The sequence below is a fragment of the Rhinatrema bivittatum genome, chromosome 16 (genome assembly GCF_901001135.1).
Source record: "Rhinatrema bivittatum chromosome 16, aRhiBiv1.1, whole genome shotgun sequence".
Taxonomy (NCBI): Eukaryota; Metazoa; Chordata; class Amphibia; order Gymnophiona; family Rhinatrematidae; genus Rhinatrema; species Rhinatrema bivittatum.
Genome location: NC_042630.1, coordinates 42,450,749 through 42,470,163, shown reverse-complemented (window position 1 = coordinate 42,470,163; position 19,415 = coordinate 42,450,749). Strand labels below are relative to the sequence as shown.

The following is a 19,415-nucleotide window of genomic DNA, read 5'->3' as shown; positions in this document are numbered from 1 at the left end:
AATGCTCCTTACATATTTGGGTGTAAAATTTAGTCTTATAATTAACAGGAACCATCCCCAAAACTGCAACCTGCCCAGGCCCAGTGCTGTGACCTGGCCCAAAGGCTGTGTCTTGATGCTGGGGCCTTGGCCCGGAGACTGGTCCTGATGCCTGGGCCTTGGCACCCAGCCCAGAGGCTGGGACTCGATGCTGGGGCCTTGGGCCAGAGACTGGGTCCCGATGCCTGAGCCTCAGCCTAGGTCGGACCCCAGACCCAGGCCCAATGCTGTGATTTAGCTCACAGCCTGGGTCTTGATGCCAGGGCCTCAGCCTAGGTTGGAGCCCTGCCAGGCCTGACACCACAACTCAGCTGGGGGGGTCAGGCCGCAATGCTGGGGCCTTGGTCTGGGCAGGTTGCAGTGCTGGGGATGGCTCCGGGCTCCAGCCTAGTCTGATGCCCAGACATCAGGACCCGGCCTTCTGGTCGGGTTGCAGCGTCCCAGGCTTGGCTTTGCCATCAGATACCCAAGGAATCAGGTAAGACCTTTTTTGGGTCTTGGCCTCAGCATCGTGCTGGGCGTAGGATAAGACCCCAGCATCATGCTCGGGCCTCAGTCTATGCCCTAGGCGAGGTTCCGGCTTCGGGCCTAGGCTTAGGCTGAGGCACCAGTATCACGCTAGGGCATAGGCCATGGCTTCTTCTTTGGGCATCAGCCTATGCCATAGGTGAGGCCCCACCTTCCATCCTAGGCTTAGGCTCAACATATTCTTTTCAAATTAATGCAGTGTATACGGTTTTTCATTTGGGGTGCCCTCTAATGAATTGAATTGCCCTTATTTGTCACGTTTTTTAAAATTTGTTTGAAATGAATGCATATCCATAATATTTTTCTCACTGATCTGAGCTACTTATAAGGATGGAATACAAATAAATATATTGAAACGTTTCAGTGAATTGGGATTAGGTATTCCAGCGGTAAGGATTTGGATTTATATCTCATATTTTTATGTGGTGTAATGTTGTGTGTGGATTGTTTCACACATACAAAAATCAATTAATGAAGAATTTTCAAAGTGAATTTATACAATGTACTGCTATGCAGGGAGTTACAGTTACCCTCATATAGAAGAAGAGATTACAGGAATAACATTCTAGAAACTGTTTTATAGTCGCAGCTGTCTAGACAGTACGCTAAATTCTTTACAAAAACAGCAGCAACAACATTAGTTACTAATCATACAAAATGAAATGTATGAACATGGAAAGGTGAAAAAAAAAGATAGTTACAAAGGTTGGAATTTATTTTTAACTATCTTTATTAAAAATTTATGAATCACACATAAGCACTAAGTGATGTACAGGTAAAACAATCACAAAAGCACAGATATTACCACAAAACTTCAAAACATGTAACATAACACAGAGATCTTGCTCTATCAAGCATTAATGGATTTTAAAAGACATTAATAATAGTCCTGTCTAGAAAGGAGAGTTTTAAGCAGGTTACTGAATGTCTTCATAACATTTAAGAGCTAATTAGATAGGCAGATAGATAAATGAATAGACAGATGGAAAGATGAAACTATAGTGGGGATGTGTGTTTGTTTGTAATGAAGGTGTGCTGTACAACTGGTTTGCTTCAAACAAACCAAAATTGAGAAAGAAAATCCAAACATTTAATATGAATTTCTTTTAAGCTAAGAGTGCCCTGTTTTGCAAATAGTGAATATTGTAGGTAATTTTCAAAGGATTCACATGTGTAAATGTATCTTGCTCTTGTAGCAATGTTCAAAAGCCCTTTTATGTGTTTAAAGTGTACTTCTGTGTGTAAAACCTATTGACAATTCAATAGCACTTATTGCAGCAATTTTCAAAAGCCCACATAATGGTAAAGTGCATTTTCACATGTAAAACACAGATTTGAGTGTAAATCCTTTTGAAAATTACTCCATATTTGCTAAAAATAAATTAACATTAAATAACAGAAAACTCTTGAAAACATAATATGAAAAACAAATAAATGAACCGAACATAAAAATATTGACTGCACATTCCTAAACTATAGCTCAGGAGTGGTCAACTCCAGTCCACAAAAGTCGCAAGCTGGCCTGGTTTCATGATATTAACAATTAATATGCATGAAAGCTATATTTGCATGTATGCCCTCTATTATATGTAAATAGGTCAGTTTATGGCTCTTGAGGACCAGAATTTGCCACCCCTATAATTCTTGACTAGGTAGATGCCAAAGGTTAAGTATAAAAGAGGGGGCATAAATAAAAAACATTGGACCTGTATAGACACATATATGGTGCAGATAGTGAACAGAAATCTCTTGTATTCTCTATAATAAATGTCTTATAACTCTTTTCACTGCCTTTATGAACTCCTTATTCCGTAGGCTGTAGATTATAGGATTCAGGAAAGGAGTCACAGTAGATAAGACAATACCCCCCATTTCATTCATATACAATGATGGGTGCTTCCCTGATGGCCTGACGTATAAGAACATTGCACATCCAAAGAACATGATCACTACTGTGAGATGGGAGGCACAGGTGGAAAAGGCTTTACGACGCCCAGATGAGGAAGGGATTCTTACTGTAGTTTGTATAATGAACACATAAGAGATACAAGTGAAGCAGAAGGTAATGAGAAGCACTACTGAAGTAGTTATAGAACTGGTCAATTCCGTGACAAAATTCTTTATGCAAGCAAGTTCCAGTAGTGGCCCCGTATCACATAGGATATGATCAATCTTATTTCCGCAGAAGGGAAGGTGTGATATTAAAATTATAGGCACAAAAGTCCAAAGGAAACCAATGGCCCAGGAGACTGCAGCAAGGCAGAAGCATTTTCTGCTGCTCATTAACTCGTTGTAGCGGAGGGGATGGCAAATGGCCAGATATCGATCATAACCCATGACAGTAAGAAGGAAACACTCAACTGAACCAAAGGAGAAGAAGAAATAGTACTGCAGGAAGCAGTCAGTAAAAGAAATATAGTTCTTTTGAGACAGAAAGCCAGACAGTATTTTTGGCACAGTGGTAGTTGTGTAACCGATTTCAACAAAAGACAAGTTGCCCAGGAAGATGTACATGGGCTTGTGAAGGGACGTACTAGACCACACCAACATGATGATCGTTATATTCCCCAACAAAGTAAGAGTGTAGCTCAGTAAGAACAGCGTAAATAGACCAGCATGTGCACCCCCATTGATGGAGAGTGTATGGAGAATAAATTCTTTCACTTTTGTCTGGTTTCCTTCCCACATCCGTCCAATATTTAACCTGAAAGGAGAAAGAATAGCTAAATTATTAGAAAGGGAAGTTTGTTCACTTTTCCTAAAGGGTGCTTATTCATAACTGATCATAATTTATTCCAAAGACTTTTCCTTGATACTCCATTTTTAATCATTTTCTGGAAAGAAGAAATACTTATTGATAAGAAATTATAGCATGGAAAAAGGGTAACACAGAGTAGTGGAAACACAGAGTAGAGGAAACAGGATTAGAAATGATGTAAAGGGGAATAAATTTTAACTGTAGTCCTTGCTGGATCTTTGTCCCTAAGGGCCTGCATGTGATGATGCTTTACAAGGACCTAAGCGATGATATGCCTCAGTGCATTCGCATGTGCCTGAGAGTTTACAGACAAGAAGTAGTTTGTATCTTGCAATTTATGTAGTAGCTGGACCCATTCATTGGAATACTTTGTGTGAGGACTTAAAGATAAGAATAGTGTTAATCATCTTTCAAAAAGCAATTACTTTATTTGTCAGGGAAGAACTTGGGACCTAGCTATCAAACCAATTCAATGTAGTAATTTAGAGGTAGATTTTAAAAGCATTGCTCATACAAAAGCAGTCAGTCACATGTATTTTAAGAAGCTGAGAAGCACCCACACCCAGAATAAGGAGCAGATCCAAGACTGCCATGCATTTTACACAGGCAGCACATGTATATATGTTGCCTGTGTAACTTTGCTACTGCTCCAATTGAGGTGCAGAAGGACAGGGAAAATTGAGAGAGAGAGAGAAAGAGAGAGAGAGAGAGAGAGAGAGAGAGGGAGAGAGAGAGAGATTCTGTTTAGGGTCAGACTGCCACTCTATATATAGGTACCACTCTAGAGGGGCACTTTGAATCGGGGTGGGTTTTCAGGAAGAGGGTTGGGGTTAGGGGGGGTGTTTTTACAGACTGACTCAGAGGTATTCATAGTAAAATTGACATGAGTAAAGAATTATAAGTGATGAAAAAGAGTGGATTTGTACAATGAAGCTAGTACAGCAGTGAAAAATCATCTCTTCTTGTTAGACTTTTCATCACTTATAAGAGTTATGATTCTTTACTCATGTCAATTTTACTATGAATACCTCTGAATGTGAAAACCCACCCCGAAATAAAATACCCCTCTACAGTGATACCTATAAATAGAGTATCAGAATTACCCTATACAGACTCTCTCTCTCTTTCTCTCTCAAATTATATTTTTAAAGGTTGCAGAAGTGCATGTGGCAACAGTATTTTAAATGCTATGCACATACTTAATAAAACGAGTATTTTTGTTCACACTGCACTACCCACATTCATGGCCGCACGCGTGTTCCTTTTAAAATTTACCCGTTATTATGTTACTTCACTGTTCGCAGTTCATCTCAGCATTGTTTTCATTGTAATTTTATATATATATATATATATATATATTTTTTTTTTTTACCTATAAACTGCCAAAAACATTGAATTGTTGCAGTATATAAATGTTTTAAAATAAATAAACGGGTGAATTTTCAAAGGGAAAATACCTCCAGTTTCCCCTGTGAAAATTTGGGGGGGACATGGGTTATTTGCTACTGTGTCAGCAAAGCACATGGAACAAAGTAGGCTCGGAGATTTCCAAATGAAATCCCTGCTACTATCTCTCCCCTGAACCTGACACTTTTCAAGCAAACATATATTTACCCACAGAAAAAAAGTAGGAAATTATCGAACATACTTTCTAAGTGGGTAAATGCCTGTTTTACTTGCATAAAATGATTTTGAAAAATTGCCTGCAAGGTCATGCAGAGCTGCCCTGTATCATTTGTACACCCCACAACCTATGTGTAGGACAGCGTCTCTTTGACAAAATTAATTTTGAAGTAATACATTTCTCCTATATTAACATTTAATTTAAAAAAAAAAAAATCACTCTAGATCCATAAAAACATTTCTTCTACTGTCTCTTTCACAGTTTTAACCCTAAGTAATTATAGACAATTGTTTATGGCTGTGCTGCAACTGAAGACACATGCAAATCTACCTATTCTTTTTCATTCTGCTGAGCTTCTGTAACTTCCATCCTCTTTACCAGAAAAAGTATAGGAGGGATCCATTAAAAAAATACTTGAATTTCCAAGGGAAAATATGTATTTATTCATTTATTTATTCACATTTACATTCTGCTACTTATACCCTACCTGCAGGGCAGATTACAAGGTTAGCATTCGTAAATATAAACAGACGAAACAAAAACCATAAAATCATTGCTTCTCAATGCATCAGCAAAAAGCATCTCCAAATCTGATTGCGTCCAGTTTTTTTCCTAAAACCATTAATATCTCTTTCCTCACACATTTCTACTGGCAAACTATTTCAGGTCCTGCACAGATAAAGAGCCTGGGTTGAGTACTATAGTAAGTCTGTATTTCTTTAATGTGGAAACCAATTTGTTTCTTGGGCGCACAATGCTCTACCAGGGATATAATTATGTAATTTTTTTGTTTCTCTTAATGAACAAGGCTTCTCCCTGTACAACAATTTGTGGATTATTATTATCATCATAACAGAACTATCCCTGAAAGAGCTGTGCTTACAGACAAAAACAGAGATTTAGAAAAAGCATTTTCCAGTCCATTTTTTTTTTTTTTATCAAGAAGTTTTAACCACCGATACAATTAACACTGGGGATATGGATTTTGATGAAACTTGTGATATGGCATCTGATTCTCCAGCTAGCCATTCATATTCCATGAAAATTACCCTTGAAAGCCCTATTTAAGGAGCAGGGTTCCCGGCGGCACTCCTCTTCTCCCCAGGTTTTTAGGCTGAGCAGCGACCCTCCCTCCCTCCCTTGATTTGTGAACATCTTTGTAGCTAGTTGGGTTTGGTTGCCGTCACAGCTTTGGCTGGCAGTTTGCCCAAGCCTCTTTAGTGCCAGGTGGTGGCTCGATGAGTAGCCAGTTTTGGGCATATACTGGCTGGAGCGATACCCGTCGGGCAACTGGATAATCTGGGCTTGACTCCTTGCTGGCAGGTGGCAGGGGCTGGAGTTTAGGTGGCGGGTGCTGCCTAACTAGGACCAGGCCGGGTGGCCTGTGTTTGGTTATCTTGCTGGCTGATGGTGGATAATTGGAGTTTTCTGTTATTATAAGGGCTCGGGCTAGTTATGTTACTAATAAAGCTGCGGCCTGATGTTTCCCATACCCAGGGTGTTGTGCCCTTATGGAATATGTTGTGAAAGGGCGGTGAAAGAAGGTGGAGTGAAGTTCTGGCTGTGTCTGTTATGCATGGGCAGCTGTAGAACAGCTCTTTGTCAGAAGACCCATGCAGTTGTCCCCATGATATACATAAAGTAGAAATTATAGCATTCGTATCTGGAGAATGTTTCTTCATCAGAAGCTCATGCAAACAGATTCGAGCATGAAATAAAAGTTACAGTAGTTAAAAAATAAATGAGGGGAAACATTTTTTGCGTAGCATTTCAAAAGTAAAGCCTGACCCCTCTGTGCGTGCTGTCCATGCTGTATCGATTCTCTTGCCAGCTGATGCCCATCTTGGGGTTCTGAACAGTGCGGCGGCAGCACCCCAGGTTCCCTTAGATTCATAATGGTGGAAGCAGCAGATCAGTGATGCGGAGACTTATTTCAGTAAATTGTAAACATGTTATAAAGAATACAGTGAAAATCAGGACATGACAATAATCATATCCCATTCTTTTTAATGACCAAATGAATCATCTAAAGATGCTGGACCAGTAGGTTTACAACATGTTTTACATCTGATTTTATGGATTTTGTTTTTTTTTTTAAGACGCTCTGATCTACACTTTCCCTCTTCACAGTCAGGGGAATGCTGATCTCTGCATCTGAAAACTGTAAAGGAAAGCAAGTCTTTTAGGGAAAAGAGAGGGTAAAGATTATGGTTTGGTCACTGATTATCGACTCCAGAGGTTTTAGTATAAGGGGGTCTAAGAGGGTCTCTGAGATAATAATTGCACAATACCTTCGTTATGTGACTTAATTTGATGCTCCCACCAATTTGTGGACTTTAAGGTTGAATATTTGGCAGTATTACTTCCTATGTTTTTTTTTTTTGTGCCATTAAATTGCTCCTTACCTTGGTAATTTATGAGGGAACAAAGAATAGTGAAGGAGTCACTGTGCTACTTGCTGTGAATGAGCTCTTGAAATCTCCAAGGAGCTGTGATCACTGAAGAATGAAGAATTTGATTGCTCGCACTTTGCCTTCATAAACCGGGAAGGTAAATGATTTGCTGTGCAAAACTGGAACGTGTGGGAGGGCAGCTTGCATGGAATGAAACAGCCTTTTCTCATTCAGTTCATGGTTTCAGCCACAGGCAGAGAATCTCTCTCCTTTTAAGGGGAGCTCAAATGATGAGAGTCCCTCATTCTCATTCCATTAAGGTTTTTATTTCTAACACGCTGGCAATCCCAGAATGACCAAACAACAAGGTTTTAATCATTGGAGAATCTTAAAAGTTTGGAGGAAGTTCTGTGTCTGGTGGATATAATTATTCTATAATTACTCACATAATTAATGTTTGGGATCTTTCTATTAAAGATGTTTTTGACACCACGGAATCCACTGGTAGAAGATAAATAATTAGCTTGGGTTAACACCAGGCTGGCATGGGATTTGGGTCTGCAGAACGTGTTCAGAAATATTAAAGAGATAGAGGAGATATCAATAACACCGGTTTTTATTATATTAATACAAAATGTAATTAACACATCCCAACTAAGCAGGATCTCAACCAAGTTATAGGCTATCATGTGCCATGTATGTGTCCAGCAGTACAGGTGACTCTAAAGTGATTTAGGGAGTGCTGCAATGAAAGACTAACTTTGCGAGAGATTGAATTGGAAAGGCGCATGGTAAGAAGTCAGGATAGGAAATGTATGTTTAGGAAATGAATATTTTGTTCAATCTCTTTTGGCTCAAGGGTGCAGGGTTCTGCCCCCACCCAATAAAATATGGGGCAGATAAAATCATACTCTCCACCTGTCTTCCCTGACACACCCTCCCACCATAAAAAGTTCCCTTATCAACATGGCTTTGATGGCCTTTGTTCTTCTGTTCTTCTCTTGATATTCTTTGTTGTGTAAACAGATAGCAAGTCTATGGCCTGAATAGGAAGCTCGGCATGAATTCCGTTTTCTGGAGCCAGGACTTAATTAAAACTGTACCCTCAGGTGCATCTTCATTCACCACGCGCATCTTATAAAATCAGGGGTCGGTGAGAGCAAGGGGGTGCACACAAGGGCAACTTGCACATGCCGAGCCCTCGGGGAGACCAGCTGGCTTTCCTTATTCCCTCCAAGGCCGCTCCGAAATCAGAGTGCCTCGGAGGGAACTTTCCTTCCCCTCCCTTCCCCTACCTGTCCCACCCCCCAGCCCGAACCCCCCCCCCCCCTTACCTTTATTGTGGAAATTACATCTGCCAGAGGCAGGCATAACTTGCGCGCACCTGCCGAGTGGCCATAAGGAGGCCTCTGGCCATGCCCTGCCCCTGGACACCCCACCCACGCCCCATCCCTTTTTCAAGCCCCGGGACATATGCGCATCCCGGGGCTTTATACGCGCCACCAGGTCTTTTGAAAATAGGCCCGGCGCGCGTAACCTCCCTGCGTACATAAATCTTTTAAAATCTGCCCCTATGTGCACCAATACCTCCCAAGGCTTGTTCTCCAGTCTGCTTCAGGTGTTAGGACTGCATGTCTTTACGTTCCTGAAAATTCTTTGTGTGGAAATTGTTTTTCCCTTCTGAATTTTCATGGAGAATTCTTAACTTCCTGAAAAAATATTTGAAAATGGTTAACTGAACTGGCTTTTCAAGGATTATTGCAGGGGGGGAAGTGGAGAGAGAGAAAGGTTGGCCCCACTTTTTGCTTGAATCACAGGCAGATTGTGATAAATTGCAGGAGGACCTTGTGAGACTGAAAAATTGGACATCCAAATGGCAGATGACATTTAATGTGGATAAGTGCAAGGTGATGCGTATAGGGAAAAATAACCCTTGCTGTAGTTACACAATGTTAGGTTCCATATTAGGAGCTATCAACCAGGAAAGAGATCTAGGTGTCATCGTGGATAACACATTGAAATCGTCGGTTCAGTGTGCTGCGGCAGTCAAAAAAGCAAACAGAATGTTGGGTATTATTAGGAAGGGAATGGTGAATAAAACAGAAAATGTCATAATGTCTCTGTATCGCTCCATGGGGAGACCACACCTTGAATACTGCGTACAATTCTGGTCACCGTATAAAAAAAAGATATAATTGTGATGGAGAAGGGCTTAAAAAGTAAGAACAAGGTATAATGCCAATAAAAATAATAAGGAAAGAAAGCAAATACAATAGAAGATTACAAGAAATTATGTGCATAGATAGGAGCTAAATCAAAGATCAATAAATATTTATATATTCATAGTTCAATCCTGATATCTGTTCACTTCCCTGTGGTGTGCTCTTCAATCCCAGTCATTTTATATTCATGTTATCCATGGGACACAGCGCCGAGGCAGGGCATACATTGAGCAACTCACTATCGCCCATACTGAGGTGTCGGTCTTGCAGAGTAACTTATGATGTCTTTTTCTTTGTCTGCATTTTCCTGGCGTTACCCAGCCATTTTCCTTCCCATGCTTTCCAATCCTAGAATGGAAAGGCCTTTGCGTGATGCTGGATCTAAAATGTCTTAACACAAAAAAACACCATATATGGAAACATATATTGTAATATGTTGAGGTCTCCATGCACAATATTACAATTTATATTTACATATATGGTGATTTTTCATGTTAAGATATTGTTAAGTACATCATATTCACAGTTCATCAATTAATAGGGTCTAAAATGTCAGCAGAATTTGATCTATCGGTAACTCAATGCAGGCTTTCTGAGGGCCTCACACTTTAGTGGTGTAGTTTTCCAGAAAAGCCAGAGAGTATAACAGGCCCTGAATATATGTTCACAATTTTTACAGTTAACTCAGTGCTTCATTTTTCCTGGAGTCTAATTGACCCTCAAATTGTGACATTAAAGTAGCTTCACCTTTGCTGTCCCTGTCTTATACAGTTGGTCAGAAGTTATCCAACCTGGCTTCATTTTCTTAAGGGAAAGGACCTTTAAGCCACTGCTGGCAAACTTTCAGTGACCTTCCAATCCAGCAACAGGCCTGCACTTCCACCTCCTTGACCACGTTTTCCTTGAGTAACTCTTCTCCATCTCCCTCTCCCTCCCCTTTCCCTTGTTTCTCTCTATCTGCTTCTCATGTTTGCCCTGAATGTCACTGGGCACTGAGCACTTCTCTTCCCTTGCCATGCTGGCATGGCTGCTGTGCCTTTTCCTTTTTTTGCTGGCTGCTAAGGCATCCTTTTCATTGCTAAACCAGTACTGGATTATTTTCCTCCACTGGGCAAGCTTGTTGGCCATCTCCAAGGAAGAGCAGCTGCTACTCTTCCTTTACTGGGTCAGCCAGTAAACCTGGCTGGGGAAGGGGCAGTGATGACAGTAGGAGGAAGGGTGGTAGGGGGAATAATTGAAGGAGTTAAAGAATTCTGAGAGATTGGAGGGTAATGGGTGAGGAAATAGAAGGAACAGATGTTGGAATGGTGAAGCTGGGAAGAGGGACTTTTTTGGAGGGGCGGTAACGAATAGGATAAATACATAAATAAGGATGGCTGGCAAGAGGATCTAGAGCAGTAAAGTTGTGGACTGGGGAGAAAATCCTGCAGTGCTGGGAAAAAGGGAAGCAGTGAGAATAGAGAAGAGAAGACTGCAGAAGTTATCAGGAGTTAAGGAAGGAAAGAAAAAAACAGGGACCAAGGGAGAAAAGAGGACAGTAGAGTTGTGGTGACTAGTGAGAGAATAGGTAACTTTGGAAGGTAAAGACAGGTTGTGAGAGAAAGAATATAGTAGGAGAAAAGAGAAGGAAGCACACTGTGAGAAAAAAAAAGTAAGAATTATAAAGAGGGTAAAATGAAATGGGGAAGGAAAGATTGAAAGGAGGAGTGAAGCCAGTGAAAATGACTGAGGAGAAGGGGATCTCTAGAATATCAGAGACCCTTGACTTGGCCATGGAATCTAAATCTATAAAAGCATCCACTGCTGGGGCATTGGAAGAAGAGGAAGTAATACCTGAAGCCTCTTTGGATGTTGCTCCTTGCCTTGATAGTAAAATTCCTGAGGTTTCAGTGACAATGACCATAATTTCTCGAGCTACTAGAGGGAGTACCAGTCACAATGCTGGAGGCGTTCTCCTCAACTAGAGGCACCATGTCTAATGCCTCCAACTTTCACTACTGAGAAAACCATAAGTCCCTCACAACTAATTACACCTTTTTTAGAGTTGTGAGGGACCAGTTAAATTGCAGCTGAAGGAATAGCAACAATGAAAATGCTGGCTGGACTCACAGTAGCAGCCTACCATGACCCCTGCTGATGAAAGGCATTGGCACGTGTCCTGGATAAATCTTTGCAGGACTAGGGAGTGGATGGGAATTGGGGAAAAGCCAGAACCTGCCCTTTAAACTTTGCATAATAAGATGACTTTGAGGGGTTGGGTGGGGTTTTCAGTTCAGGTGGTGAACAATGGCATTCTGCCCAGGGGCTCTGAACTGGGGGCTAATCTCACTGAGGTCTACACTGGAGGCTACCTGAGGGGCTTATCGCCTGCGTGCACACAGGACTACTTCGAGGGTTTATCCAATATAAACACAAACAATTACTGGGATTATACCTGGGGGCTTGAACTGGGGGGCTAATCTCACTGAGGTCTACACTGGAGGCTACCTGAGGGGCTTATCACCTGCGTCCACACAGAACTATTTCGGGGGTTTATCCAATGTAAACACAATTATTGGGATTCTACCTGGGGACTTGAACCCAGGAGCTTATTCCTTACCCAGTTGAATGAACTCCCATCCTTCTTTCAGAAAAAAATCTCCAACCTCTTAACACTTCTCTCTCCCAACACCACGTTATCTCCCCTTCCATTTACCACCTCATCTTACACTGGAGTCAACCTCGACTCCTTCGAACTTACGTCATCCCTGGAGATCGAGTCCATCCTAAAGAAATTAAAACCCTCCACTCACCCTTCCAACCACATACCTACAAAACTACTTATATCTATTCTGGACACTATCTCCAAGCCTTTGGCGGATATTATAAACTGTTCCTTATCACAAGGAATCATCCCAGATGCACTAAAACTCGCTACCCTGAAACCTCTACTGAAGAAACGGAACCTAGACCCCAGAGATCCTACCAACTTCCGTCCAATCTCCAATCTGCCTTTTATTGCCAAACTCATGGAGAGACTGGTCAATACCCAACTCTCTGACTACCTAGACAATCATACAATTCTCTATCCAACTCTATACGGTTTCCGCAAATCTCTAAATACCGAATCCCTCCTTATCTCACTCACAGATTACCTTATTATGGGCCTAGACAAAGGACACTCCTTCCTACTAATACTTCTTGATATCTCTGCCATGTTCAATAGAGTGAATCACTCTATCCTACTAAATCGTCTATCAGACATTGGTATTTCTGGAACTGTCCTCAGATGGTTTGAGTCAATCCTCAGCAATAGACACTATAAAGTCAAAATAAACGACAAAGAATCCTCCAGCATCTAATCATCCCAAGGAGTACTTCAAGGCTCTTCACTTTCTCCCACTCCCTTTAATATCTACCTGCTGCCTCTCTGCCAGCTGCTATTTAACCCAAAACTAAAGCATTTCCTATACGCCAATGACGTGCAGATTCTGATCCCTATAACAGAATCCCTACCCAAAACACTCAAGTTCTGGGAAAGCTGCTTCCACTTTATTAACCTCCTCCTCACCAGCCTAAATCTAGTCCTCAATTCAGCCAAGACCAAACTCCTCATCTCTCCTGATCACATTGAATTTTCACTTCCAACCCCTTCCACCACCATGGTCACCCAAGTAAGAGACCTCGGAGTGATACTAGATAACTGTCTGAACTTAAAGAAATTCATCAACAATACAACCAAGGACTGTTTCTAAAAATTACAAATTCTAAAAAGACTTAAACCACTCCTCCATTTCCATGACTTCAGGACGGTCCTCCAGGCCACTCTATTTTCCAAGATAGACTACTGCAACACCCTCCTATTGGGTCTCCCCGCCTCTACCACCAAACCCCTTCAGATGCTCCAGAATGTTGCTGCCAGAATTCTGACAAACACCAATCGAGGAGATCACATCACACCCATCCTCAGGAATCTACACTGGCTCCCCATAAGCTTCAGAATCCTACATATGTCACCCTACCAGGGTGACATATGTAGGATATGTCCCTCACCATTATTCACAAGACCATACACAATCAGCACACACTCGACCTTCATATCCCGCTAAGACTGCACTCTTCTACAAGACCACTCGTACATCTACCAGAGAATGAGCTTTCTCAACACCGGAGCCAGCCATCTGGAATACCATGCCTCTAGACCTCAGACAGGAGCCCTGCCTGGTGCCTCAAGACCTGGCTGTTCCAACAAGCCTTCCCATAGCCCTTTCCCCTCCTCTCCCTACCCCTTCCACTTCCCCCCCTTCCCCCTCCTAACTCCTTGATCCTAGAAAGTCCCCCCTCACCCCCTGCTATTCCTCCCCCCAGTACTGTCACAGCCCCGCATTGTTAACCAGTTTCATGATTGTATATAAGTTCTATATATATATTTAGAGTGCCTTATTTCCGACCCAATGCACTTCCAGTATAGCCTTGTTAAGTTTACAATGTTATTCCTATGTCTCCGGCACATTTCTGTTTCCAAGTTCATATAACCTTGTTTTATTGTAACTTTTCTTCCTCTTCAATATTATTGTTACAACCCCCATGTTCTTTGTGAACCAATATGATATGATTTGTATCATGAATGTTGGTATAGAAAAGAGTTAAAAAATAAAAAATAAAACAAATAAATAAATAAATAAATATATAAATAGACAGTTAACCATACACAAACTTTGATTCAGTGCATCATGGTTCCAGATACTTAGGAAAGTGAGTTTATTTGAGCGATAGGAGGATAAAACAAATACAATCAGATCACACAGAAGTAATGGTAGATAATAACAAATGCTACATATATATAAAAAGCTTACATATTTCCAAAGAGTCAGCCAGCGCTATCACATCCAGAAGCGCGTTCTCCCTCTACTTATTCACTAAGGGGCGGATTTTCAGAGCCCTGCTCGCCTAAATCCGCCTAAATCCGGGCAGATTTAGGCGAGCAGGGCCCTGCGCGCCGGTGCGCCTATGTTCAATAGGCCTACTGGCGCGCGCAGACCCCGGGACTCGCGTAAGTCCCGGGGTTTGGTGAGGGGGGCGTGTCGGGGGCGGGCCCGGTCGGCGCGGCATTTTGGGGGCGTGTCGGCAGCGTTTTGGGGGCGGGCCCGGGGGCGTGGTTACGGCCCGGGGCGGTCCAGGGGCGTGGCCGCGCCCTCCGTACCCGCCCCCAGGTCGCGTCCCGGCACGCTAGCGGTCCGCTGGCACGCGGGGATTTACGTCTCCCTCCGGGAGGCGTAAATCCCCCGACAAAGGTAAGGGGGGGGTTTAGACAGGGCCGGGCGGGTGGGTTAGGTAGGGGAAGGGAGGGGAAGGTGAGGGGAGGGCAAAAGAAAGTTCCCTCCGAGGCCGCTCCGATTTCGAAGCGGCCTCGGAGGGAACGGGGGTAGGCTGTGCGGCTCGGCGCGCGCCGGCTATACAGAATCGATAGCCTTGCGCGCGCCGATCCAGGATTTTAGCGGATACGCGCGGCTACGCGCGTATCTACTAAAATCCCGCGTACTTTTGCTTGCGCCTGATGCGCCAGCAATAGTACGCCAATTCACGTGGTTTGAAAATCTACCCCTAAATGCTTGGGAAAAGCAGCGACGTTCACTCCGAGTTCTTATCAATTTCAGGTGTAGCTGTGTGACTTTCACTCTCTCTCAGGCTTTAGTATAAGTTAATTGCTTGCTTTCTCATCATAGACCTACTGGAATAACTAAAATAAATAGACTCTTGCCTGTTCATAAACATTTCACAGTGCAATGCACTAAATATGAGTTCACTCAGAGGTTGGTCTGTGGCCTTCAAACTAGTCTGTGTCTGGGTGAAAACTCTGAATCCACCCAGCCCCACCTCCACACACATCCTCAGCCAAAGTAACGAAAAATGGCTTCAACAGGTGGGTGGGTGCCCTTGGCCTGGTAGGGTGACATATTTATTCCTTTGAGAGAAAGAGAATGGGAATACAGCCTCCAAGTTCATTCTGCCCTTTCATTTTACAGCTCTTTTCCACTTAATCAGTTATATTCTTTGAATATAGTCATTAAGTTTAAATTTAATTGCTCATATGAGGCCAGATAGATAACTTTAGACCTACTCTCAACCAAGTCTTTAGAAAGCCAACTAAGGGCCTCATTTACTTAGATTTTTTTTCCATAGACACAGAATAAGAGAAAAACCTTAGTAAATTGGATCCTAAGTTAGTTCCAAATTCTTGAGTTAGCCAGGTAAGCTATTTGGCTAACTCAGCCTCACCTCAGAATGACCCCCAAAATGCCCCTTACCTATTCAGGGAAAATTTAGCTGGCTAAGGGCTGGATTTACTAATACCGCAAGGCATAGTGAATCCCGCGGTAACGGGGGGCGGCAAAACGGGTGGGGGGGGGGCGGTCCTGCGATCGCTGGCAGCGATCGCACCTCCATGGTGCGATCGCTGCCGGCGTCGCGCCAAATAACTACACCATAAAAGGTGTAGTTAGTTATTCGGTGTTAAACATACAGCGATAAAGGTGCTTACCTTTTGCTGTTGGAGCAGTCTTCGCGGCGTCAGCCACGGTGCCACCGTGACTCCTCCTCTTCCGGGGCTGACGCCGCCCCGACTCCGCCCCCATCTTGGTATCGCTCGTGATAAGTGACTTTTCGCATGCGAAACATCCCTTATCGCGCGCGATCCGCTTGGTAAATGACCCCCTAAGTTTCTCAGAGATTGAAAACTCATCCAAGCATATAAATTGTGAGTTACCTGGCTAAATCATTTTGAATCTTGAACTCAGTAAGTAATTTAAAAGCCTGGAGTGTGCTAATTCAGGGTCATGTGCACACATGTCAGTCTCGCACACGCCCACCTAATTTTAAAAGGTGCGCAGATGCACGTGTATCTCCCATAGCATAAATATCTCTCTCCGGTTCAAAAATAATCATGCTCTAGGTGGAGTCTGGGTGGGGCATGGAGGTTTCAGGGTGGAACAAAGAGATGAGCACCCAAACCCAGTGCTGTATACGTTTAAAAATAAAAGCAAGGAACCATTTCTTCTGGGTTTAATAGGTCTGGAGTAACTGGGGGGAAGTGCAGGCTATTAAACCCAGCAGGGCTGGAGGACCTAGCTCTTAACTGGGTGAACTAGTGGACAAACTGGTGAAAATGGCAGTGGTGGGGGGTGCGGGCCCCTTTTAAAATCCCCTGACAATGCAGTAGAAGTGGGATTGCTCACCATTTAAAACTGGGTGCCACCGTGCGTGCCCCATTGCTATTTCATAACAAGAGCACAAATTATAAAATTGCTGCGTCCCTGGTCACGTGCCAGCGCACACATGCCAATGTGCACCTGCACGCCGGTTTGAAAATTACCATCTCTACGTTTATGATTGGTCACTTAATATTATTATTGTCTTATGGTATTTTCTACTATTTATGTATTTTAGTGTAATGGTTTTGACCTGCTTGCAAGGTGAAATATAAAAGTAACTGACTAAATACATAACTGCATAATTTGAAGTGAACTGGAGGTAGGCATTCCAGGGAATCTCTTTTAGCTGTAATATTGTGGAATACACACATACCCAATCAATAAAAAATGGATTTTCAAAGTGAGCTTACATGCATACGTTCACTTTGAAAATTCTAGGTAAAGTCTACATGACAAGGTACACACACTTACTTTAGCACAATGCAGAGGATTGTAAAAAATTACCCTCATATAGAGGAACAAAAAAATATTCTAGAAACAAGTTTATATTTGAAACTGTTTGGACAGTAGCTTAAAACTTTAAAATGAAAAAAATGTATTAATGATCATAAGACATACAATGTTTGAATACAGAAGGGTAAAAAAAATAGTTACAAACATTGATAGCAGAGGTACTAGATGAATGGGAATCAAGAGCCCGTTTTTGATTCATTTCAAATTAACAAAAATTGTAGATTTTAATTTGCTTTTGGCAAATATATAAACTGAAACCAATAAAACAAAAAAAAAAGAAAAAAGAAAACAACAATCTATGAAATGAATGAAAAAAGCTAATGAACCAAACACAAAAATGTTGACTGTGCTCATCCATATAGTTCCTGAATTGATAAATGCATTAGGTAGATATAAATTAGAGAGCCATTTGCTGCTGTGTCAGAGATTGTGTGCCGGCAATCGGCTGGTGCGCGAAAAATGTAAAATAAAGATCGGGGGGGGGGGGGGGTTAGAGAAGGGCTAGGGAGGGGAAAGGTTAGGGGAAGGGGTGGGAAGGTCAGGTTAGGAGGGAGGGAACAGAGGAAGACAGCACGGTTCAGCATGCAGAAGAAGGTACACAATTGTGCACCCCGTTGTGCACGCCGACCCCGGATTTTATAACATGTGCGCCTGTGTGCGCATGTTATAAAATCGGGTGTATTTGTGAGCATGCCGGGCAGCGCACGCACATATAGGCCATGCACACTTCTTTAAAAATCTACCCCAAAGTGATTTATATGGCTATCAATTAGCCGCTGAACATAACCAGATATTCAGCGGTGCTAGATAGCCAGAGAAGTCCTACTTGAATATCGGGCTCCATATAATCTGTATAATAAATGTTGCATGATTTTTTTCACTGCCTCTATAAACTGCTTATTCCGTAAACTATAAATTACAGGATTCAGGAAAGGAGTCACAGCAGTGTAGATTAGAGCCACAGCCTTATCTGTGTACAATGGGTGCTCCCCTGTGGGCCTGACGTACATGTACATAGCACCTCCAATGAACATGAGCACCACAGTGAGATGTGAGGCACAAGTGGAAAAGGCTCTGAGACGCCCAGATAAGGAAGGGATTCTTATTGTGGCTTTTATAATGAAAAGGTAAGAGATACAAGTAAAGGATAAGGAAATGAGAATCAATACAGAGGTGACTACAGAACTGGTCACTTCTGTCAAAAAGTCCCTCACACAAGAAAGTTCCAGCAGTGGGCCCGTATCACATAGCAAATGATCAATCTCATTTCCACAGAAGGGAAGGCGTGACACTAAAATTACAGGCACAAAAGTCCAGAGGAAGCCAGTGACCCAGCAGATAGTGGCAAGGCGGTAGCATATTCTTCCGCTCATCAACAAATTATAGCGGAGGGGATGGCAGATGGCTAGATATCGATCATAACCCATGATGGTTAGAATAAAACCCTCAGTGGAGCCCAAAGAGAAGAAGAAAAAGTACTGCAGGAAGCAGCCAATGAAGGAGATGTAGTTCTTTTCAGACAGAAAGCCAGAGAGCATTTTCGGCACAGTAGCAGTTGTGTACCAGATTTCAGCAAAAGACAAATTGCCCAAGAGAATGTACATGGGCGTGTGAAGGGAAGTGTTGGACCTCACCAGCAGGATGATTGTTAAATTCTCCACCAAAGCAAGAGTGTAGACCAGTAAGAAAAGTGGAAATAGAACAGCTTGTGCACCCCCACCGATGGATATTCCACGGAGAATAAAGAATTTCACTTCTGTATGGTTTCCTTCCCACATCAATCCAATATTTAACCTGAAAGCAGAAAAAAATAATAGGTGGGAATTTTGTACACTAATCCAACTGGGTACCTCTTCTTACTTGATCATAATTTATTCCAATGATATATTCTTGATATTCTATTGTTATTCCTTTTCTAGAATGAAAAAGTATTTAATAAATATAAAAGTAATAATAATAATAATACATATAAATAATATAAATAATAATAAATATAAATATAAATAATAAATATAAAAGTAAAAGCATGGAAATGTGAATCCTAAGATGATAAATTCATATGCACAAGGTCATACAGAGAGTCCATGGAAGAAGAAGCAGGATTTGAACTGAATCACATGGAAGTAAAGAGGGATAATTTTCAAACTC

The 19,415-nt window shown here is 42.1% G+C and overlaps 2 protein-coding genes across 2 annotated transcripts; both read right to left on the bottom strand.

Moving 5' to 3' along the window:
* Positions 1-2,325: 2,325 nt before the first annotated feature.
* Positions 2,326-3,255, bottom strand: LOC115077531 (olfactory receptor 6N2-like). The gene has a single exon (XM_029579823.1). The coding sequence runs from the start codon at positions 3,253-3,255 to the stop codon at positions 2,326-2,328; it is 930 nt and encodes a 309-aa protein (XP_029435683.1).
* Positions 3,256-18,070: 14,815 nt separating this feature from the next.
* Positions 18,071-19,045, bottom strand: LOC115077529 (olfactory receptor 11H6-like). The gene has a single exon (XM_029579822.1). The coding sequence runs from the start codon at positions 19,043-19,045 to the stop codon at positions 18,071-18,073; it is 975 nt and encodes a 324-aa protein (XP_029435682.1).
* Between the last annotated feature and the right edge of the window lie 370 nt (positions 19,046-19,415).